We start from the raw sequence: 26,126 nt of genomic DNA on the forward strand, positions 1-26,126 counted from the left end.
ATCATGGCCTTTTTTCCGTAATGGCAGGATGCCAAATCCGGGCCAAACAGCACGGAACAATCGTGTTGCTTCAGGAAAGGCAGCAGACGGTTTTCCAGACACTCGTTCACGTAAATTTCCTGGTTGACGGTCCCGGTTGCAATGAAAATGTTGCTTTTCAAGCCACAGGTGTACAGATAGCCTGCCAAACCCGGTTTTTTTATTAGCGAACTTCGATAGTTTCATCTACTTGATAATGTCTGCCACCTTTTCCCTTCCGGTTGCCGTATCAGGGCTGGTAGTGCTGATGCGATATCATAGTAGTGCCTTTAGTGACTAAAATTTCGGAAACAGTGACCAAATAGTGACTTGTAAATACTAAATGAATGGTAACTTAGAAATTGAAATACGGTTTGATATTGAAATAAACTTTTTATGTCATGGAACTTAAAATCAAATTTCATAAATTCCTCTTATTTAATCGAATCTCAACGGAATCTCCTGTGACGAGCATTTGAAGTAATTTTAATAATTTACTTTTGCTTACGTTGTACATGATGACTAGCAAATAGTAATTCCCATTTTTTTATGATATTGAATTCGATTCTGCGTTTGAAATTTTTAAAATTTTGATATATAAAGGTAGATAACTTTGATAATTCGCTAAGAACTTTTCACAGAATTTCTTCAGAATGATCTCAAGAACTTTTTTTAGAATAATTCCCCTTCCCCTTAGAGGCAAATAAGCTTTTACAAAAAATAATATCAGGGCTGGTAGCCACCACTGCTATCAAATATATTGATTTTAGTGACCATGTTGAAGAAATAAGTGACTAAATAGTGACTAAATAGTGACTAATAGTTGTAAAAATAGTGACAAAAAATTTGAAAAATATATCGTTTTTTATACATCATCCGAGAGAGTTTCGTTTTCTGAGCACAGCGATATTTTTTTTTTTTGAACCCACACACTTTGATCTCGATTTTTAAATCAAGATTTAAAGCAAAATAACAACTTCACTGTTCGATATAAACTGATACTGACAGCTCGATCCCATACAAAGTGAACCCGAGGGGCGCTAATAAGGTGATTTTTACAAATGTAATCGTACTTATTTAAAATAGTTCCAGTGTACCAAAATTGATGAAATTTTGGGTTTGGGTTTCATTTTTAATGGAGATTACGAATACGCATTTACCTCAATACCCTTAGAGAACCCAATTGAATTAAAAGTAAATTTTATTGAAAACTCTAAGAATTTCTAATGAACACAACTCCTGAGAACTTCAAAGGAAAATTCCAAGGGTATTCTGAGGATAATTTCATAAAGTTTGTGGGAAAAAAACAAATTCGGAGCATAAGTCCTTGGAATTTTTTTTTAAGATACTCAAAGAAGGATTACAATTAAATATGAGAATAACTCCAGAACATCTTCAAAGGAATTCGTAAAAAAAAACCAGGAGAGTTTTCCAAACAAATTATGAGAAGAAATCTAAGGAATTTGTGAGTAGAAATGCCGATGAATTCTTAGGAGACTTTCATTGTGAGTAGAATTCCAAGGGAAGGAGTGAGATTCAAAAGGAAATCTGAAATGAATTCAATGAATATTCTGATAATCTTTCCAAAGGGTGTCTTATTGTGGAGAATTTCAAGGTAATTTCGAGGAAAACTAAAAGAAAATTGAATTGTTGAACATCCCAAATTTGTCCTAAAGTAAATGAATCTGCCTTGAAGTTCTTTTGTAGTTTGCGAAACTAGCCTGATGCTCACAATACTACTCATCAAATTCTTAAACTTCCCTGAACTTTATAGGACTTCCTAAAGTTTCCTTAAATTTTCTAACGATCATGAATCTCTTCTAAAGGTTTAACAATTCGCTGAAGTTCTTTAAACTTTATGTGACTCCTCTAATGTTAACGGAACTGCTTTGAGGTTCTCTGTTCTTTTCTGAAATTCTCAAAACTGCTCTAACGTTTTTGCAGTTCTCATGAAGCTTGTTGTAGCTGCAGTTAGTAACTACGCGACCCGCTCCATTATTTAGCAGATTCCCACCATCACACTAGATTCCAAACAATAAACACTTACATCAATTAGCCGAGTCAGCTGATTGTATGTCAAGTCAGACGATAGCCAGATTGGATCACTTTCGCTGGAATCACGACGATCATCGATAGCATGATGTCACCAGCAGGAGAATCACCAGAACGCATTAGCAGCCATTAGCAGAAACATATAAACACCCGCATTGTTCCCACACTAACCAAGAACTAACTTCGTAGCATAAGTTGAATTTGTAAATTAGTCTTAATCCATCAGTGAATAAAAGAGGAGCATAGCTCCTAAATATATTTTTTGAGTTTCTCTCCGGAGAAGTTCTTAACTCTGCGCTGAATTTAATTGAACTGTCCTTAAAATGTTTAAGCTTCATAAAGATTCCTGAAGTTCGCGGATCGAAGTGTGCTCTGCTTCTGTACGGACGCGAAAAAATTCCGAGTGTCAAATTTACGGTTTTATTTTTTCTTGGCGTTTTCTAATTTTAGTGCAAGAAAGTGAAAGTGATCGGTTGGAAATGCATTCCAAAGTGTTTTCGTTTATCATAATCGATGATTCTGATTGGAAGCAGGTGCAAGAGCTTCTTTGAAAATCCGAAGGAATGTTATGAAATGTTTAGCTAGAATTAAGAGATGCAACAGTCTTTCAAGTATTGGCTTCACGTGCAAACCATCGTTCATTTGGTGAGTTCGTTCCAATTTATTTGTTTACTTGTTTCGATACCATCTATCAGTTTTCTACAATTTTGTCTTGGACATCTTTTCAAAGAGCCACGTTCACGCTGTAATTTGTCGAGCTAACGCATGTCCACAGGCCCAATGGAAAGATAGGCAGATTTTCGGAGTTTTGAATTCGTTAGATGTTGTAATGGAGATTTGTGTTGTTGGATGCGGGAGGAAATTGGAGGGCGGGTGTTTGACGCATAGAGCCTGTCAATTTCGATTTCAGAGTGCCGTAGTCTGCGGTTTTATGATTCGTGAGCACTCGCGATTCGTAGAATCGTTGATTGTGACTGCAAGTGGATTTGACGGGTTTTGTGTGTCGGACGCTTGATTTTTGGCCTCTTCTTGTGTCTAACATGTGCAGAGTATCATTATAGCGTCTAATGGTTTTGAGATTCCTGGTTGCGTGAAATATATTTGTAAGAATATTTTTTTGAGATTTTAGTAGTCACGTTTTGTTTGTAGTTTATATTTTATTTCTTTCATGTAATTATCGTAAATAATAGTTATTCAATAATAGATAGATCATCCATATATTCGTACTTTGACGCGAAGCGCTGTGGATTATGAGATGCTCGATGACCCTGGAGGGATCGATTTTGCTTACTGAGCAGAAAATCATGGATTTAACCCCAAGCTCTTCCACAGCACAATAAATTGCCACCATCATTTGTATATTTGATATTGAACATTAACCTCGGAAACATATGCATATCAAGCGAAAACGTAGTCCTGTATTGTCGCGAAGCGTTATGGTTCTGAGATGCTCGATGGCCCTGGAGGGATCGTTTTTGCTTACTGAGCAGAAAATCATGGGTTTAATCCCAAGCTCTCCGTCATGACTCTTAAAATTCATGATCACTAAATAAAATGAATATGTTCTTTCGATAGCCGGCTATCGAGAGATTAAATAAACAACAAATAAACAATACATAATTTTGGTTGCATCGCCAACTTGAGGTGAATCCTAACCGAATACCCTACCCAACCCTCCAACTCCGTAGCACTTATGAGGGTGTCGCTAAGTCGGTGGCCTCTCGTTAAGTAAGTATTACATCAACATTTCCTTCCCTATCCCTAGTTATGGTAAAGATGGGCGTGGCCGGGAATAGCGACAGTCATGCTTCTGTTACTCTTGTTTAGATTGGAACCAATGTTACTCCCCAGCATTATTCCTGAAAGTAGTCTAACTGAGAATTTTAGAAGAGACGTGAGTGTCGCTAGTATCCAATCTACGAAGTATATCATAACAACGCTAACGCTAACGATAACGCTAACGCTAACGCTAACGCATGAAGATTCCTGAAGTTCGCGGATCTCCCCTTAAGCTCCATAAATTTGTATGAAGTTCTCGAAATGTTTCTGAAGACCACTGTCCTTCTGTGAAGTTTTCGAAGTTTTTCTAAATTTCTGGAACTTTTGTACTTCCGCAATTGTCATGGAACTAGAACAATATAATTAATATAGTTTTATGATTTTCACTGAAGTTCTCATGATTTCACTTATTTAAAACTTTTTTAATAGTCTAGACTTTCCTGGTGTTATTAAAACTACCTAAACGATTACTGATTTTTTTAAAAGTTCTCTAGATATATTAGTATATTTTAGGAACCCGCACATTTAATGAAATTAATTGATTTGCCTTGACGTTTCGACAATTTTCATTAAGTATTCTAACTATTAAAAACGCTCTCTTATTTTCCTTGAACTTATCTATGTTTACCTGAAATTCTTTAAATTTGAATAATCCGGCAAATTTTCTAACATAAATATATTCAAAATTCCATGACGATTTTGGATCAATCATAGAATTTTTCGAATAACCCATAATTCCACGGAATTCCTTGTAAGTCTCTGCAAATTTGCTTAAGTTAATGAAGCTATCTGATCGTCCTCGAAGTACTCGGAACTTCGCTGAATATCGTGAAACTATCTAAATTCTAAGTTCTCTTGAATTTCTTGAAGATAATTATCGCTGCTTGCTAAAAGTTCTCGCATTTTTTTTTTTTAATTGATGGAACTTCGTTGATATTATCTAATCAACTTAGCTAAATTTTCCCATTTTTTAATGTTCTTAAAATATCCATGATATAACACCCTTAATAAACTCTCACGTTTTCCGGATGTTCATATAATTTTTATCACGTTCCAGAAGCTCTATCGGAGCTTTGCTGAAGTTTCCGGAACTTGTTTAAGGTTTCTACAATTTTCTTGAAATTATCTGAACTGCCTTTTGATTCTCTGATCTTGATGTTCATGAAGCTTTCCTAAAGCTCTCAATTCTATTGAAGATAAATTTCCCTGAAAATCTTTGGCAAACATTTCACAGATTTCGGTGAAATAATCTTAGTGTGTTGAATAAATTCACGCTAAACAATTTGAAAATAGTGACGTATTAGAAGAAAAAGTCTTAGTTGATCTTAAAAAAAAGAGACTTTTTAGTGACTGGCTTGAAAAAAGTACTTGGTCACTAAAAAGTGACTCACTACCAGCCCTGTAATATTGCATTCTTGAAATTCTTTATAGAACAATCAACAAATATCTTGGGAATAGATTATTTTCGTAGTTGGAATTGTTTAGCATCAAATATCATTCAAAGTGTTTTTTAGCGAAGTTAGCGATTTTCAGAGTTGGTTGGAAATGCTAACATGAAGCTTTAGTGTGATAATTTATTAGCTAGAGAATGATCTTTAGAAGAGAGTAGGTGGATAGTTCAGTTAGAGTACGGCAGTATGAAAATTGAATAGATGTTGAAAATGAGCGAAGGGCCATTAATGCGACAGTTTTTAAAGTTAGACGCACATCTTTTGCCTAACCCGTACGATGTACGCGGAGACTTGAAGTATGTCTCCAAGTCTACAGGCAAAAAATGTGCGTCCTTCTTTTGCTCATAAACTGACTGCGGCTGTGGAATAGTTCTAGCGACGTTTTCATCACTACCTATCGCTAACTGAGTAGCCGTCAACAATGCTGATGATGGTACAGCACGCAACAACCACCCTACTGCTTTCTCTCTGAGATGATCACGTTGGTCATGACGAGAGGAGCAACACAATAGTTGGGTAAAGAAGAATTGCATTATAATACACCATCGACTGGAAATGCTCTCGCAACGTGGGGCTTTAGGTAGTGATGAAAACGTCGCTAGAACTATTCCACAGCCGCAGTTAGTTTATGAGCAAAAGAAGGACGCACATTTTTTGCCTGTAGACTTGGAGACATACTTCAAGTCCCGCGTACATCGTACGGGTTAGGCAAAAGATGTGCGTCTAACTTTAAAAACTGTCGCATTAATGGCCCTTTGTTCATTTTCAATTTCTATTCAATTTTCATACTGCCGTACTCTAACGGAAGTATCCACCTACTCTCTTCTAAAGATCATTCTCTAGCTAATAAATTATCACACTAAAGCTTCATGTTAGCATTTCCAACCAAATCAAATATCAGAATTAAAGACATTTTATACGATAGATTAGGAGATGAAAGTAGAACGTTGATAGTTCCGTTATAGTACGGCAGTGTGAAATTTGTATATAGAAAGTAGAAAGCGAACAATTTTGAGGAAGCTACGAATAGGGTAGAGCATCTCCTTTACCAAGCCCATCCGTTAATGAGGGTTGGTGAGAGGTGTTTCCCCCTGCCACCACTGGCAAAGGGATGATCGCCGATTTTCTCATGTACCTCCGATGTGCGTAAATAGTTCTATCGACTGTTTCACACTCAAGTCGCCATCTGACGTAAACAACTACCCGATTCGTACCTTCCTCAAAATTGTCCTTTGCTCGTTTTTTACTTTGTGTATACAATTTTTACACTAACGTACTATAACGTAACTATCAACTCTATAATTGAATCTCATCGTCTATCATCTATCACTTTAAGTCTGTTATTTGACGTTAAGCATCTCCGACTATGTAAATCGTTAAGTCACGCATGAAGTAATAACACGTTATTAGTTTAAGTAGATTATTTTCGATTTTTTATTGATTCTTCTAGGAACTCCCCGAAGGCTCCTTCCATAAAGCCATTTTAAATTTATTTGAATTCTCCTTAGAATTTCCATGCAATTAACCTCAGAAATTTAATAAATTTCTGCTTAGCATAATCTTGGACTTCTCCCCTGCATTCAATTGGAAATTCAATTCGTATTCTCCTTAGAATTCTCATAGTATTTCCTCAGAATTCTCACAACAAAAATCCATCACAGAGTAACTTTGAAACTCTTCTCAGAATTCCTTTGAGATTGAACCCTCAAAATTCGATTCCATTGTAATTCTTCTCGGAATTTAGTTTGAACTCTTTAGAATTCTCTTGGAAATATCTTCAGAAATCACCCCAGAATTCTTTTAGAACTATCCGCAGAGACCATCTTTGAGGTTCACGGGATTTTCATTGAATTTTCAGCAGAGCTCTTTTAAGCAAAATTTCAGAACTAATTTTGAATTCATATTAGAATTGGTCCTAGAATCTTCATCCAATCATCATAGAATTCTTCTCATAACTCTCGTTAAAATGCACTCTCAATTGAATTGGAATTATTTCCAACATTGTTCGGAGCTGAATTTTGCGTCTCTAATAATGTAAACAATAACCAAAAGCGACGATATATAGGTAAACCTTTTAAGATTTAAGCGGAGATGAAGAAATCGGTCCTCAGAGCACTTAATTTTACATGAGACTTTCGTAGTCTGTACTTTGGTATTCTTTTCTGATATATCTTGGTGTCATCCCTAGAATCCTTTAAAATTTACTTTGAATTCTTTAAAGTTCTTAATCATCCTTGAAAGACTTTTGAAAATTTATCACAGACAAATAACTTTGTAAAGTTTCCAAGGTCTACAATTTATTTTCTGGGAAAGGAGGTATATTTTCCCCGATCATTTTTAATCGAAATTTAAGGCATTTCCCAATAGTTTTCCTGGTGTTCTAACGTTTTACGGTTCACTGAAATGTATATTTTGTAAAAACTACTGTAGACTTTCTTAGTGCCAAGTATTCAACTTAAACATTTTGTTAATATTTTTAAATTTCACTCTATTTTAGTAGTGAAAAAGGGACTTTAGTGACTATTTTTAGAGAAATAATGAGATTAGTGACTTTTTGGTATAAAAAGTGACTTTTTAGTGACTGGCTTCAAAATAGTGACCAAGTCACTAAAAAGTGACCTGCTACCAGCCCTGCATAATGGTATATTAGACAACTTTTGATTTCTGGCGTTAATTTGGTGTATCTTTCGACTACCTAGTATGAAAAAGACACTGTAATCGAGGTCTGGATCCTTGGACTAAAGCCTAGACATGTCCAGAGATATCCCACACTCTCAAATTTAGAGGAATTCTCAGAAAATCGAGTTGAACCTTGAAGCTCTCTGAGCTTGCCTTAACCTTACGTTTCAATTGAACCGTCAACAGTCGTATCTCATAATTGAATTCCTGCTGTGCCAGAATCCTGTTTGATCCTGCTGCTCGAATTTAAATACACAACCGAACGTTATCTTTAAACACGAGTTACACCTTTTCGATGTTGGCGACTACTGGCAAACACGTGGCCGTATGAATGTGTTAGTGTATTTGCTGACATCTACACTGTTCCCGTTTGCTCGGTTTTATCATTCTATTGTTTTTTTTTTTTTTTTGTTTAAATTTTACATTTATCCATCCGAGTGAGCAGCCAGGCGCACTCGTAAGTTTTAAATTAAAAATTTCCCTCTCGATTCGGTTCTGCTCGCAGCAGCAGCATCAAGTGGAAGACAGATGTGCATGCTCTCGACTAGGTTTGAATGCTAGGGTAGAAGGCTGGCGCGCGGTTGCTGGTGAATGATAAACGAGTTTTTTTTTTCGCTAAGGGTTCTTCATTTTACATTCCCCTGCTTTTAAAGAGGAAACCCGAAGGTGGAAGTGTATACCTGTTGTCCATATCCGGTATTGTACTATTTTTTGTGGATAGCACACAACCCAAGTGCTACAAACGGTCTGGATATGACAATTTTTATTCCACAAAAGCTGATTTGTGGGTAATTAAAAAAAAAACGATTAAAAAAGTTTCTATCCAGCTGAATGTATCAAAATAAACCATCATTTCAGAATACCGGTTCGCTGAAAATTTGCAGAAACAAGCACAATAGCAACGCCGCATATCCAAGATATATGCAAATCGGTATGGTCGTCCCGTCTGAAGTAGCCTTCTCTTGCTCGCTCTCTTAGTAACTACAGTCGATGACCCACCCGGTTTAATCCACGTTGTCGCTTCTTGTTTTCTTCCTCGTCCTTCCTACTTCATCTCTTCCTCAGCGATTTCATCGTATAGGCTCGATGAAGATGATCCACTTCCACGCCGGGAGAAAATCCCCAAAGCAACCAAAAAGAACCTTGACCGTCGTCTCGAGTTTGGGCAGAAGAACCTTCCGACGATTCTCGTTACTAACTCTCGTCGACTAGATGATGATGAATTTCAAGACGAAACACGACACGCCCTTGACGCATTCATTTGCCTGCCAAAGCCCGGTTTTTCTTCAAAACAACGAACCAGCCAACAACGACTCAGCGATGTTCTAATTTATAGAGGAGTCGAATGCACATATAATTATAGACATCGAAAAGTCCAACTCGAAGAAGAGTAGACACGGTAGAGCAAAAAAAAAAGAGTGGTCGCTGCAGTTACACACTACATTTGTGTATGTGTAACAGTAAGTATCAAACTGCATTGGTTGCAATTTTCAATCCACTTCTCTTGCTCTGATGATCGACGACGACGCGATGGTTAACGGCTGACGAACGAACGTCATCCGCACAGCCAGTAGGCAGCACAACAAGATCATGAGCATTCTCATGATAATAAGCTCAAAGAAGCGACTAATAGCATGATTAGCTCCTAATAACAGGTTTTGTCCCATCTTTTGTTTCAGCATCAACGGTGTATGTAAGATACCAGAAAGAATGGCGATTATGGTGGTGGAACCTACCTAGGGCAGGGTCTAGTACTGCTTGGGCGGCTTGCTCCTCGCCGACCGGTGTTTTCAGCCACATCTTTTTCAGCTTCATTGCTACGGGGGAGTCCTCTGATGTGGCCACTGTAAAAATGAGACAGGAAAAATAATAGGATTAGAAGTGTATCGACACGATTAATTTTAAGAGTATGGAAGCGAACAAGTGTAGATTCAACAAACGTTTTGTCGATTTAACAATATGTATTGTTTATATGTGGTACATTATGGCATCAGGCGGCTTGCAATGCCCTTCAGCACTCAATTTTGGTCAAAGGATGTTTGGCAAACATGATGTATCCTCATTAGACTGATGCAAAATTTAAATATACCCCCCTGACGATAATAGGTTAAGGTATTACCGAAGAAAACTTTTCCCCTATTATGATTATGCTCAATGAACTATTCAGCAGGCAACATTGGTGTTTCTGTAGCGTAGAATAGAGCACAAAAATCATGGCACAAAACTGCTGCTTGATCATGCCATAAGATCATCAATCTCTTAAACAATTAATAAATATTTAATTTGAAGTTTGTCTCGAAAACGATCTTCTGCAAAGTTGTAGCTGAGAAAATTTCCCATAAGAATATCTGTAGAACTTTTTGACAGTGCAATATGGAAAAAGGCTAGAAGGCAATGAACCCAAAGTTTGCTTTTTCCATAGTAATCTCTATATAAACTTCAAATGGTTTGTGCCAAGTCAGTTTCTAACCAAATGAGCTTAAATTTTGGTAAGTTAATCAGGACCCGATGTGAAACCGATTGAGCACTGCATTCAAATTTTGCATCAATCTAATTCTCATGCAATGAACGCACAAGGACTTTACCCCCTGACGATAGTAGGTAAAGGTATTACCCAAGCAGTCATGTGCCCTACAGTCACCCCACTATTATGGGTCAGTCAGTTCTGGTTTGGGGATACTGTAATCGTACAATATTTTTGTCATTTATCATTGTTATTGCTCAGCTCTCACCCTGATAGGCAAGCCTGTTCATCGGCACTTAAGCCGAAGCCGAACCTACTAAGCCTATCTGTTTTAAGGCTGTCCCACTAGTTTTAGATACATGAAATAGGGATAGGAGGAGCATATTGAAGGGGGACACTTATGGCCATACTAATTCAGTCGAGTATTACACTGAAGAAGTCTGCATATCGTAGACGAAATACGCGTATCTGTCAAGGATAAGCAAATAAGGTAGTGTGGAATTAAATGGAAATTACTAATCCTTATTTCTTTCTTTATATAGGTATTCCACTAAGCCACCTGCATTCATCAGGATTCATACATTGCTTAGACCATCTTCCATACTGTTTACCAATTTAACCTCGAGTAAACCACGAGTAATCTTCTAACTTTAACTTTAAGACACGATGTTAATTACAAAATAAAAGGTACGGAAATTGAGCCTTGATAAATTAACAACAACACAAAACAATTATTGCTTGATTTGAACTCCTTAACCTTCAACCTACCGAGCCTGCGAGCTGCATGTCGATGTTGGGAAACTGGACGCCTGTCCCATTCCCGAGAAGCGAGCTTTTTTACTGTATCGACACGCAATCGAGGAAAGAGTACAACGATAAAACCATTATGGCTGTCTGTCAATGGTATAACTTGATTCCTGGATGTGTTATATTATTGTTTTCCAATCAGATTATTTATTAAGGCTCAAGTGTTCAAAAGGAATCCACGGAGCCGATAAACAGTAAATTATTTCATAATAATAACAAAATTCCTGGGAGACGACTTGAGTTTTACTTCTGCTTTCTGCCATCTATGCAATTTCCTTTGAACTTCCAAACGTTTACCCTGCTCCATCGCTCGCACTTGGCCTCCTGTTTGACCTTAATCCGCTTCTTTTTGACTATCCCAAATGTGTAGAAGTAGTACGCGACGTTTCGATGCTTGAAAACAGGCGGCTCTCCGCAGTTCTTCTTCTCGACCTCCGGGGACGTCACGTCTATCTTCACTGGCTTTTCTTTCAGCACCTCAACCGCTTCCTATGTTTCTTTATAATTGTTGTCCCTTGACAATGCACGTACTGCTGTGTTCATCGTTCCGTTGTTGGTTTTCTTCTTTCTGTTGCTGTTGTACTGACTGGCTGATTACGGTCCTTTCGCTTTGGGTAGGAATTCATCCGATGACCCATTCATCTTACATAAGAAACACATGTATTTGTTTCCCTTCCGATTGAGGAAGTGCAGTGCGCCCATACACCTTTATTATGCAGCAAAGCATTAAGCATCGATTATTCTAACTTATAATTTAGGAACATTGCTTTCTCCTCCGCAATCCGGTAAGTAGCTATCATCTGTACGTAATCCGCATCCAGCACTTTCAATTGTCAATTTCACACATGGTAGGTTTCGCTCTTCCATTTGCGATGCTGAATTTGATCATCATGACCATTTGAACGGACATCTCCAGTTGTATACTTTGCAACGGCAATGAAAAAGATGTGCAGCGAAAAATACAGTTGCTGCTGTCGACAGCAAACAGCACACTGATTCCTGTATTTAGCCAAATGTTCAAGCTTCCTTTAGTATCCAATTTTACTCATTATTTCGAAATATTTAATCAAACAATCGGCATTCTCTACACCTTCACCATTTGAAAGGAGGGTTGTATTGAGACTACTAATGAATGATCCCGGAGTTTGTAAGCTTTAAAGTTATTCTAAAAAAAATTATTTTGATTGGTCTTTTTAGGAATTTAATTGCGTTAAAAAAATTAATCATACCGGTTGTCACAACACATAAACAGGGAGTTCCAATTTCAAGAAAGATGTTACAGCAGAGCAAATCAACGCCAAGTGACGAATCGATCACAACTTTACCATCTCCGAATTCAATGAAACTTTGCATAATTGTTCACTAGGGGCAAAATGGCGTCTTCGACGTTTTTTTTTTAAATAAATCCTAGCATGAAAACGGCTCATCTAATCGATATGACGGCTGATACAAAGATTTAGGAAACTGGATTGCCTTTTCAGTATAAAGAAAATACACACTGAAAAAAATTCACAAATTATGGACAAAAAATGAACAAAACTGTTAAGAGCTACAATATCAAAAGAGTACATGCAAATACGCCATTTTGGAAAATAAGGCGCGAGTAAAAATGGCCTAATTCCAGCATAGATTCAATATTATGCCCATAGAGGTAAAATCTGAAATTCGTTTATTTTTGTCTCTGCTTGGCGTGGATTTGCTCAGCAGTGTCCGGGATGTGTGATCTTGAGCTTGAAGTGATGGGGCAGTTTTGGACTCTTCGAGCTTTTTTCATGCATTGTTGCGTGTTTTTTCGGTTCATATGGCATTTCTAATGCTTTTTAGAGTGCAAACAGTCGATCGGATCGACCGCATTTATCAATGCCCTGGTGACATGAAGAGGTTGCTGGCCTAGTGCCGACCGGTCCTGCTTACTGGGCAGAAGATCGTGAGTTCAATCCCAGGCTTCTTCACCTTAAAGAGGAGCAGCCTCTTTTGTTTTTCAACACGACCACATAATTTAACAAATAGATTCCATTTGAATAGCTTCACGTCTTTCGTAATGGCTTGTTGTGGTGTAAGGAGCATGGTGGCCTAGTAGCAACCATTTTTGCCTGCTTAGCAGAAAATCGTAGACTCCTTTCTCACGGTGGCCAGTGAATTTTTATTTTGAAATTACCGGTTTTATAATATTCAGTATAAAAGGAAGTATTCATTTTTTTTTAACTTGACCAAGTGTAAATTTGCGATGAAACTATAATTCAACAAAATTGCTCGGTTTATATATTAAGAAATAACTCGTTGATCCATACGATGTTTTATCCAATAGACATCCGTATTACAGTTATCGCACAATTATGGGCCAGTTAATAATAATTATGAATCTTTCAGTCCAGTGAGTAAGTCAACTAGTGATCCTCAAATGTGGAGTGAGTACAATCATACTTGATGCCCAGGGAAGTTCACGACACGCTTGTGATCCTGATCACTAATGGAACATCCATTCTGACCGCATTTCTCCTTCTGTTCGATGCTCAGAGTTTCGTAGTAACGTTTAATCACACGACACACCGTTGACTGCACGATTCCGAGCTGTTTTCCGATGTCCCGATGAGAGAGTTGAGGATTTTCCAGGTGCTTGAGGACAATAAATTCGCGACGTTGCTTCTCGGGTGACGCCATTTTTTCCAACGTTCGAGAAACTGACAGCGATAAAAATACAGTGTAAACAATACACTTTAAACTACTTCTACCCAAATTTTCAAGAGAAAATACCCAATGGGTAATTTTCTACAGCGTATTTTTTTCGTGGTGCAATTTGATGTGGGACACCCTTTATAAAGGGTTTCCACGATGAAATTGCCACACACAAAATTGATTCGCAAAATTCGAGTTTTCATCCGATTGCCATCAAATTTTCAGGGATTGAGAAATAACTATTAAACTTCATTTTACCATTTTAATCGTATTTTATTTACAGTCCATACGCAAATGCCCACACCTTGGCCTTAACCCCGGCCATAAGATTCTGCACAACATGTGGATCAACCGTTTTTTGCATGTAAACCCATACTTTCTTCAGTTCCTCGACTGTCTTCACTACCTTAGGTCGTTTAAGAAGGTGCTGCTTCATAATCGCCCAGTACTTCTCGATGGGGCGGAGCTCCGGAGTGTTGGGAGGGTTGAACATTTTCGGCACGAAATTGAGCTTATTGTCCGCATACCACTTCAGCACGTCCTTGGAGTAGTGGCATGATGCCAAATCCGACCAGAAGATTGTTGGGACGTTGTGGGCCTTCAGGAGAGGAAGCAGCCGCTTCTGGAGGCACTCTTTTATGTACACCTGTCCGTTCATCGTGTCCTGGGTCACGAAAGGTGCACTCCGCTTCCCGCACGTGCAGATGGCTTGCCAAACCAGGAATTTCTTCGCAAATTTGGACATCTTCTGAGTGCGGACATGCTCCGGAACGCTGAACTCATCCTTGGCCGTGAAAAACAGGTTGCCGGGGATCTGTTTGAAGTCGGCCTTCACATATGTTTCGTCGTCCATGATGCAGCATTCAACTTTCGTCAGCATGTTGAGGTACAACTTCCTGGCACGGGTTTTGGCGGACTTGTTCTGCTTCTCGTCGCGATTAGGGGCCTTTTGTACCTTGAACGTTCGAAGCCCAGCCTTAGTTTTGGCCTTCTGGACAAAACTTCGGCTTAGGTGCAGCTTCTTAGCCACATCCCTAACGGAGGCGTTCGGATTTCGGTTGACGGCCCCAACTACGCGGTTGTGATTTTTGGTGTTGTACGGAATACTTTTTCCTTCACTTCTGGGCTTCCGATCGGTGGTCAACCGTTCCTCGAACCGCTTAATCACTCGCGACACCGTGGAATTCGCGATTCCCAACGTTTTAGCGATGGAACGATGCGAGAGATCCTTGTTCTCGTGATGAATGCGCAAGATTTTATCACGCACGAGCTGTTCTTTCGACTCCATTTCCGCGAGTTTTGATCACAGGACTTTAAAACTTGCAGGATGTTAATAATGCACTATGAACTAAATCCACCCAAATTTTCATTAAATTCTACCCAACGGTTAAAAAGTGAGAGCAATTTCATAGTGTGGCAATTTCATCGTGGACACCCTTTATATAGTATTACATTTCCTTAAAATTTAACAGCTGTTTATGTGTGTGTGTGTCAATTTCTACGAATACACCCTTTAACTACAAAATTCTGGTAAACATCATAAGGGGACGTTTTGACTCTTACCATGATTTCAAGAATTCTGGGATAATATCCTAATGAATTGTAAGATGAATTTCAAGGAATTTATGGAAAAAAGAAGTTCTGAATGAAATGAATTTCATAGAATAATTCCATGGGAGTTGTGAAAAGAACATTAAATAGAATCCTAGACTATTCTGAGTAGGATTTTATGGGGATCGTGGTGAGAATGCAATTTTATAAATAATAATTCCAAGAGAATTTTGGTGAGAATTCAGAGATAATTATTAACAGAATTTAAAGGGTATTCTGAGGATAATTTCCGAAGAAATAATCTCAGAAGGATTCCTGAAAAAAATTTCCTCGTCTGGTATTGTTGAATATACTAGACTAGACTAGGAAACTCTCTTCATCCTTCCCGAGGGAAGTTTTGATTAAATATTTTCAAAGGAATTGAATTCTTAGAATAATATTAAAGGCATACTGTGGAGGATTCCGAAGAGTTTTTTTTTAATTTTAGAATATTTCCAAAGGACTGGAAATCTCAGGATAATATTAAAGGAGTGTGAAATATTCCGAGAAAATGCTTAGGGGAGTTTTAAGGGAATTCCGAAAAGAATTCCAAGGTACGAGAAGAGTTCATAAGGTATTTTCTTGTGAGTTTAAGAAGAATCACATGATTATTCTGATTCGAAATTGTTTGTTGATGGGGGCGACTCCGGCGTAGTGGTTAGCATCCATACCTCTCACGCCGGAGTCACGAGTTCAAATCTCACCCCCGGACAAGTCTCGAATGACCCAAGAGTGTTAAAGTGACTATAATAAATAAAAAAAAAAAATTGTTTGTTGATTTTATATAGGTTGATATTAAACCTTTTGGAAAAGCAACATATAAGCTTATAATGTTGAAATCTGCATGGCTAACAGATCATGCACAAAAACACAGCTAGTACATTCATAAACAATAAAAACAACTTATAATTAAAGAGACCATATTTTAAACTTTTTTTTTTTATTTTTCGCGTTCTCCCGTCGAATTCCCGGGTTTTTCCCGGCTACTTTTTCAATTCCCGGATATTTTCCAGATTTCCCAGTTCGCTGGCCACCCTGTTTTCTATTATCGAAGTTTATTTATATTGCTTCCCCATTTTTAGCTAATTGCAGGGCTGGTAGCGATTAGTGATGTCAAAAATAGTGATTTTAGTGACCACGTTGAAGACATAAGTGACCAAATAATGACTTATAGTGGTAAAAATAGTGACTCCTAAGAGAAGAAAAATAGTCGTTATTATGGCACACCAAATAAATGATTGATATTTTAGACTTAATCAACTAGTATCTCATAAACACTTATGTACGATATATATACCTTTAAAGCGAAAGATTCAATAGAAAATTTATGGCCAAACCCACGGTATTAGAAACCCTCAGGAAATTTTATTCTTTCTTAAAATACCTGGAGGTCTCTGAGAAAAATTAATAATTTTCTTACTAAGGATATTTTAAAGAAAAGAACGAATTTTTAAAATACAAGCATTTAATTTTTCTCGTTGATAATCATCTCTGGACTTGCGTAATCCCATTTTCAAGTGCGAAGTTTGCTATCCTCACTTTCGCTCCAGCCAATTTATTTGATAAAAATTTATTTTTTCAGTATTTAAATTTATTCTCCTAGAATTTTATTATATAATCAAAAATGAATAAAATTCAATTTTTTTTAGAATAGAACTAAAAATGCTTGACCTGAAAACGAAGTAGGCTGTGCCGGCGAACGGTCGTGTTTATTTTTGCTGTCAAGATTTTTTCTCGTGATTCCCCGTTCTGAAGTGCTTTTAATGAAGAACAATCCCCAGTTTAGTTTTCGTGAAGTGAATTTTAGTCTGAAATGTTAGTTTCTGCTAAATTGGAACGCCTTTGGATACGGTTGTTTGTTCTCTGTTTTGTGGTGCGTTCATAGTTTTCGGCTGCATTTGCCGGATTAGCGCTGGCGCTCTGCCTCCCGGACGTTTATACGTGTGTGATTGGTAGTTTTCTCGCTTTCCGGGAAGCTTTAGAATAGAGAAAGAAAACGTGATTCAACATGTTTGCAAGCATCAGAAGAGATGTCGCAATCTGCGTTGTTTGATTTTCTCCCGGATCAGAAATTAGTGGCATCGCGAGTGATAAATTTTAATTTCAGTTTAGTTACGCGCTGCAAGGTGCGTGAAAGAGCTCGGTAAATACAATCGGTGTTGATGTTGGCTCGCTTGCAACTTTTATTGTGTTTTCCAAAGAAATTGATCGAAAGTTTACCAAAAGTGCTTCTGAACGTGTTTCGCAGTTGGGAGTGGTGAAGTTCGTAAATTCACGGTTTATGTTCAGTGAAAATTCCGTATCACAAAATTGCTCAACGAGTTCCCTTTTTTTTGCCGTTTGACGACGACGGGCATGCGAGAGAAAAATAAGCATCGGGAATGTGCTCCCGGATGTATTGATTTGGTGAGTTCGTTCCAGTTGAAGATTGTTCTTATACATATCTCGATTGCATTTTCGAGGGGACGTCCGGAGAACCTTGAGATTTAGGCGTTGTTGCTTTTGCGGGCAGACGAGTTGGTCGCCGGTAAGGTCCAGTAAGTGCTGCCAGCAGATGAATCAAAAGGTATTCGAAACAAAATTGGTAAGAAATGTCCATTCAAATCGTTTTATTACAGTTAAACAAATTTCAAAACTATATACGTGCCAGATTTGGAAATAATATTTTTTGAATCTGGAAGTGTGTTTATGATACCATTATCCATTTGATAAAGGTAGAGTGAACATGCGGGGCTTATTGTAAGTAAAAGTGACCTCGGAGTGGTCGTGAATTACCAGGCATTCTGAAATGGGTCACTGGAGCTGCAATAGAGCTAACACCTTCTAACTCCCGGACTAAACCTGCTTTAATTGAAGGGTAATAAAAAGCAGTTTTCTTCCATAATAACACTGCCGGACAGTGGGGGTTAGATTGTACACACACACACACACACACAAGCATTTAATTTTTCTCGTTATTCTCATTCACACTTTGAACTTTATCCATCCACAGTGGATTAATCTTCACCGTTAACAAATAAATTTAAAAAAAAACACAGAGGCTGGAGATGTTTTTTTTTGGTTTTGCATATTTCCTAGAAATTTTAATTTTGAGCTAGTTCTGGACTTAACTCAATAATACTTCAAGAAATTATCAAGAATCTGGAGTCAAATTCCTGAACTTCAGAGGAAAATTCTTAGGGCATTCTGGGGATGATTTCATAAAGTTTGAGGGAGAAAACGAATCCAGAGCATTAGCGCTTAGATTTTTTTTTAACATACTAAAAGGAGGATTGCAATTAAATCTGAGAATAAATCCAAAACATCTTTAAAAGAATTAGTAAAATGAATTCAAAAGAATTTACCAAACAAATAATGAAAAGAACTCTAAGGAATTTGTGAGGAAAAATGTCAATAAATTGTTAGGAGACTTTCATTGCGAGTAGAATTCCAAGGGAAGGAGTGAGATTCAAAAGGAAATCTGAAATGAATGCAATGAACACTCGGAGAATCTTTCCAAAGGGTTTCTAATTGTGGAGAATTTCAAGGTAATTCCGAGGAAAACTAAAAAAAAACAATTCTGTGGATAGCTTCATAGAGAATTTGAGTAATATTTCAATGAAAATATCCGTGGACTATTTTGAGGTCTTCAGAACCACTTGAAAGTTCTCAATTTAATGAAACTGCATTGAAGTTCTTTTGTTGTTTGAGAAACTAGCCTGATGTTCACAATACTTCTCATCAAATTCTGAACTTCTTTATATGGCTTCCTAAAGTTTCCTAAATTTTTCTAACGATCATGGATCTCATTTAAATGTTTAATAATTCGCTGAAGTTCACTAAACTTGTTTAAATTTATGTGACTTCTCTAATGTTGACGGAACTGCTCTGAGGTGCTCTGTTCTTTTCTGAACATCTCAAAACTTCTCTAAAGTTTTTGCAGTTCTCATGAAGCTTGTTGTACTGTGCTGAACATAATTGAATCGTCCTAAAAATGTTGAAACTTCAGTGAACTTCCGAACTTATTCGAAGACCTCAAATAACCTTTTAACGTTTCTGACGTTATCTGAAAATTTGGGAACTGCTTTAAATTTTCCACTAATTTTCTGAAACTTATGGAACTGACCTCCCACTGAAACTCCTCCAATTTTCGGAGCTTACTAAACCTTTTTCAAATGATCCCGTATTTTGCTAACTTCTAATCTAATCTAATCTAATCTAATCTAATCTAACACCAACACAGCCAGTTCTTGAAAGCATCCTGGAAAATGATGGATATGCCTCCATAATTTTTATTGTCTATTTGATATATGTTTCACATCAAAGATGCGTCACACATATCAAAACGGCCAGGCCTACTGTGCAGCATTTAAGGGGCAAGATGATTCAGAAAACATCGGGCCTGTTTAAATTTCAGAATCCAATAAATGGATGAAAGGTGGACATCTCGTACCCTACGTTCCGATATTGATAATTATATTGGTTGTTGGAAGCATCAAAGCTAGAAAGGTTAAGTGATGCTCGACGGTTGGGACATGAGCACTAACTCTTGTCCTAGCCTTTTATGGCTTATGGCTATAGCGCCATTACTCCCTTTCTGAAAAGAGAAGAGGGAAAGGAAAAGAAGACGGAAAAAGGGGACAAAGGGAAAAGGATTATGTGAAATATATGAGCATAAACAATATTTTATATTTGAAACATACAATATAGAAATGCATAAAGGCGCGGTGGTCACTACCCGAGTCTTGTCACTATTATAAAGTCATAAAAAATAACAAGCACTAAAATTTAATCCTTTGATTACTGGAAAATCCTGATTCCCTATTTTGAACTTGTCACGACTAGGGTTCGGTGGTAGATCTTATACCAGTAACGCACCGCAAAAAGATGATCTCCCAATCTTACTGGTTTGAAAAGAAAAAAAATTACAAAATGGAACGAACTCACCAAGTTTAGCCAATTGAACCTGAATGCTGCCTGACATGTGTTGATGTAGTCCGGTTTATGGTAGTTGCGCGGAATGTCTTACATCGATTTGAGATAAACAAATGATCTATGTAGTTGATTTTTGATCGTGGCCAATAGTCAGGTTCAACGCTGTGACTCAACGAATGATGGGACGCCTCGTGGAGGTTCTACTTGGCTTCTGAACAGCTTCTCAGCAGCAAATAATTGGGATTGAGAAACTAGAAATTGTCTCCTGGGCCTGGTTTTGGCCGGATCAGCAACCGATTATAGATAAAAAAAAAACTTCACGGAAAAAAACAAATGTCAGGTTCGATCACACGCACAGCCTACTCTGATCCCGTATTTAGCTAACTTTCATAAAAATTTCTGAAGTTTTCGGATCTCTTCTGAAGCTCCATAGATTTCTATGAAGTAATGTTTCTGAAGACCACTGTCCTTCTGTAAAGTTTCCGAAGTTTTTCTAAATTTCTGGAACTTTTGTGTCCCCGCAATTTTCATGGAATTAGAACGAAATAATTAAATTCTCTACATTTTTCTTGAGTTCATGAAGCTTGCCTTACATTATCGACACTAATTTAAAACTTCTTCAATAGTCTAGACTTTCCAAAAGTGCAAAAAACGAGTAATAAAATTTCTTAAAAGTTCTCTAGACTGCTCTGAATTTATGAGTATTTTTAAGAATCCGCTATTTTACTGAAATTAATTGATTTGCCTCGAAGTTTGGACAATTTTCCTTAAGTACCATAACCATTATAAACGCTCACCAATTTTCCCTGGACGAATTTCTCTTAATTAGTTTAATAATCCGACAAATTTTCTGATATACTTCTGACGTTTTCGGATCAATCATAAAATTCTTGGAATACCCCATAGTTCCACGGAACTCCTTGATGTTCTCTAAACAACTAAATTTAGATTTTTTTAAAGTTCTAGAAATTTCCATGATATAACACACTTAAAATACTCTCACGTTTTCCGGATGTTCATATAATTTTTATCACGTTCCAGAAACTCTCTCAGAGCTTTGCTGAAGTTTCCGGAAATTCCCTGAGTTTCTCAAAACTTCTTTAAGGTTTCTACAATTTCCTAGAAATTATTTGAACTGCTCTTTGATTCTATGATCTGTCTTAATGTTCTTGAAGCTTCCCTGAAGCTATTCTATTGAAGATCTTGGTTATGCTCCGAAATAAATGGATTTCCCGTCAACACCTTTGAATTTCCCAGAAATTCTCTGGACTTCTGTTAAGTTTCTGAAATATTACTGAAGTTTTCATATATTTTCTGAAGGTCTCTGTACTTCCCTGAAATTCTCGGAACATCTTAAGGGTTCTCGATTTTTTTCAGCACATCATGGAACTATCCTGAATTTGTCTAAATTTATGATTATAGATCTTTAAACTGCTCCAAAAGTCTAGCCTAAAGTTACGGGAACTGCTCTTAACATCTGAAATTCCCTTAAGATTTCTAGATCTAGCTTTTTTGAGGTGCTTAGAACTTCTTAAAAAAAAATTGCACAATACCCCTCAAGTTTTCTATATTACTCAGGTTCGCTTGAAACCTGTGAAGTTTATTGAAATTCTTGGAATTTCAAAAAAGGTTCCAAAAATTTTCGGATGCTAAAAGAACCGCTTTGAGGTTCTTAAAGCTCCCGGTAAGTTCCCCATATATTCAGCGTGTTAACTTCCGTTATGTTTCCACAGTTTGTTTATGGAGCTTCACTGACATTCTCAGCATTTCTTTTCATTCTTCAGAACTTCTTTAAAGTTCCTACAATTGTCGTGAAGTTAATAGGACTGCAATGAAGATCTCTAATCTTTCATAAAGTTAATAACGATCTTGGAATGAATCATATATTTTTTCCTTAATTCTGGAATTATGAAAATTTTCAATATCTTGAACTTGTACATAGAATACGAAACTTCAAGACATTGCATATTTTTAGATCTTGGACTTACTTACTTGGAAAACTCAGATAATTTTATTTAGAAAAATGAGTAGACACCCGGTAGATATAGAAAGACGGTTAAACATCACAAAGCAAAGAATGATCAATCTTGAAATAAATTCACGCTAAAAAAAAGTTGAAAATAGTGACTGATTACAAGAAAAAGTGACATTAGTGACTTGGCCTAAAAAAAGGAGACTTTTTTAGTGACTGGCTTTTTGACTTCCATCGTCAATATCTCCCTAATAACAATTGAATCATACAAATTAATATTACCAATAGATGGGGTATTATCTCATCTGTCCGTTAGTGTTCTTACTGTGCTTGTTTGAATGATCGTTCGCGACAAATCGGCGATGGAAGTCAAAGGTGACTGTTACGTTATATCGAGGTTAGTCGGCCAATCCAGCAATTCAATTGATTCAATGTTCAATTTAATTGATTCTAATTAATCACGGAGTAGCAACCACGTTTCAATTGCTTTTATTATTTTTTTTGAGTGTTATAGTTCAATTTGAAATTTACATTCATTATCATTATGAAATTTACATATCATATTTTTTTCAATTTTCAATCTGCTAAATTTAATTATCAATTTTAGTTTTTGCTTGCCATTGCTATTCTGCGGGTTTTTAAAGGATTATTTACGTTTGTTTTACATTTCTCATCGAGTTTTTTCCAAAATTGGATTCCTTAGCATCAAAATTAAGGAATGACACCGATAATGACCATGCATCAGAACCCTAGTCTTAACCACTTTAAACTAGGGAACAACGGATAGAAGATTAGGAATCACATAGATAAAGACTAACTAACTCATTTTTTCCTTGTTTCAAGATCATCCTCGGTGGACAAAGCCGAGTCTTGTCACTATCAACAAGGCATAAAAAGTAACAAGGACTAAGATGTGTTCCTTTGACTACTGAAAAATCCTGTTCCCCTAGTTTGAAGTAGTCAAGACTAGGAATCGGTGGTAGATCTTACATCCCGTAACGTACCATGAAAAGGTGATCTACCCACGTTACGGGACTGACAGTTTACAATACCGATGCCATTAACGGTGGAAGAGAATGTAAATAAGACTGTAATATACTTGTTGATCGATCCGGCACCAATTCCGGAATTCGAAAAACAACGCATCAACAGCAAACAGTAACTTTCAGCACATGATTATCGAAACAATCGAATCTCATCGTATCGTCTGATGACCCACAAAGAATGCACACGGAAGAAACCTTTCATTTGCTGTTTTGCCAGGAAACCGTTCTCTAGTAGAGCACCGAAACTTCTATCTCCCCAAAGACCCCACACTATGCAAAACCGATCAGGTCGTTCGGTGAACGGAAAGAGTCAAACACCGTCGTCGTCGTCGTCGTCGTCGTCATCGTCGTGCAGCATCGTCGAGCGATATAGCGGTGGGTACGATGATGATAACCAGCTATGGGTGTCTCGCCGACATGCACCGGCGTAAGAGGAAAATGCACACACCACAATTCGCTTTCGGCGTTTCACATCAGGTTTCCGATATGCTTATATGTTTTACCCACCACCACCACCATCACCACCCACAACACCCCACACCGTTGCTGACTACCGCAATGTTCTGCTACTCTCAATGCTTCTATATTATATATATAAACATATGCCGACGAGATGAGAATTTCCGAATTATACATGCACGACACGACGGCTCTTCTGGTGGTGCTGACGCACTATCGAAAGTTCTAGTTTGGCGGTGGGAGGATGACGGTGGCTGCAGTCTTTTCACATGCGTGAACGAGACGTTGACTCTGGGTAGGAGATAACGAAGGCCAGGCGATCGACCATGCAGGGATTGCATCCCAGGGAATATCCAGGCAGCTAGAGCGTAGCACACACACACACTCTACACACAATAAACAAAATAATTTCGAATGAAAAGGATTCCCTTTTTTTCGTTTGAAAAAGTTTCCACTCTGCACTGTGCTGCATATGTAGGCGTACATACATCAGGACTCTTGTATCTCTGCTTGGTTTACTTTGCACCTGACTAGGACCACCGACCGGGTCGTTCGGATAGTGCGTATTCGGAACAGGAGCGCGCACTTCACTACACCATCCCTTTCGCCGAATTACCAGGACCCATTGCTATCCGGTTAGAGTTGATGCACTCTCGTTGATATGCGTATGGCGATGTATGGTGCATTTTATTCAGTGCTCGAATTCTATGTAGAAACCTTGATGATCAGCGGTGTGCTTGGTCAAATGTTCTGATTCTTATTTTATTTGTTAAATGTTCGTCAGTAGGATAGTTTATTGGACTGTTAACTACTGCTCTTATTCGCCATATAAAAGATTTGATTCATCTCACACATTGTCTACGGTCCATACATTTTTTTATGTTTGTAAGAACGTCTATTTGGCCTAATGGCATTCGGCGTAATCGCTTTCAGTCGAATTACCCATCATCAATCGATAGAACTGTTTTATATATCTAGGTACCTACTTATGTTCAGTATAGAATGAAAAAATCGGTCAAAATGGGCCTGCACATCTATTGATTGCCCGGATATTTCGAATACAGAGGCGTTCAAAAAATAAAATTTTCGGATATGTTTTTTTGGGATACTTTGAACCATCAATTTGAGAAGAAACCCTGGAATTTTAAGTAAAATTTAAAAGGAATCGAAGTGTTGATTTCAAAATAAAAATACTTAGTAGGATTCCAACATAGTTTTGGAAGGAGAAGTTCTGATCAGAATTTCAAAATTATTCTGAGATGAAGTCCTAAGAAATTGTCAGATGAATTTGGAGGGATTTCTTTGGAGAAGAAAGGAAGTTCTAAATTTCTCAGGTAATTTAAGAAGATTTCAAAAAGAGTGCATGAAGAAATCTTCAAGGAAAATTCTTACGTAATTCTGAAGAAAATTGTAAGGCATGGTAAGCAAAGAATACCGATTAGCAATTTCGCAGTTTTTTCCCGGAATTTTGTAAATTGTCTGTTTACGCGATATACAATAAATTTAAGCAAAAAACCTAAATGCTATTGAACCGAAAGGATCATTTGATTAATTTGGGTCATATTGTTTTCAAAAATTGGTCATCATTAAGACAGCATGCATTGTTTTCATGGATTTTGAAATTGTTTCTGCACTTAAAATTGAAGGCTTGTCTATAGAGAATTTCCAGCCCAAAACGCAAACCGGTTGGACATGAATGCTTCCGATTTGAATGAAACATTACTCACATGTTCGCTGCTTCCACTGTTTGCATTTTTCATTAAAAAAATATTTTTTTCAAGAGTGACTTTTGAAAAAGGTTTATTAAAAAAAAAATGATAAAATGAAAACGATTGATCTGATCACAATGACATTTGATAAAAAAGTTGCAGCTAATTACATGTTGGTTGAAAAAAATACACTGAAAGAAAAAAAACTCAGTAAATTTATAGTAAAAAAAACATAAAACGTTGATTTTCTAAAACCACCCCTCTCCCCCTTCGATTTATATTTTCCTTTTTGTAAAGAAAGCTGAAGTAATGCCCTAATATTTGGTGAAAAGTTTAAGTTGATAACTTTCTTGAATAATTCTATATTTTTTAACTTTTTTTTTATTGATTTTAAAAAATAGGGGAATTTACGTATTCTCGTCAATCTAAGCAACATTTGCACTTCTATTAGCGTTTTCTCAGCGTCACGAGGGGTTCGGAGAAAATCAACATTTTATGTTTGTTTTACTC

At 37.2% G+C, this 26,126-nt stretch overlaps 1 protein-coding gene across 2 annotated transcripts in view; it reads right to left on the minus strand.

Annotated features, from left to right (window-relative positions):
• The window catches only part of LOC135702945 (metastasis-associated protein MTA1-like), a 273,632-nt gene that overhangs the window by 101,878 nt on the left and 145,628 nt on the right, over window positions 1-26,126 (minus strand). For both annotated transcript variants that reach the window (XM_065224002.1, XM_065224001.1), the window contains exon 3: window positions 9,716-9,823. In XM_065224002.1, the coding sequence (XP_065080074.1) occupies window positions 9,716-9,823 (108 nt within the window). The remainder of the gene's footprint in view (window positions 1-9,715; window positions 9,824-26,126) is intronic.

Source organism: Ochlerotatus camptorhynchus, unplaced genomic scaffold, assembly GCF_037179485.1.
Source record: "Ochlerotatus camptorhynchus isolate MF236.1 unplaced genomic scaffold, CSIRO-AGI_Acam_v1.1 ptg000203l, whole genome shotgun sequence".
NCBI classification, from domain to species: domain Eukaryota; kingdom Metazoa; phylum Arthropoda; class Insecta; order Diptera; family Culicidae; genus Ochlerotatus; species Ochlerotatus camptorhynchus.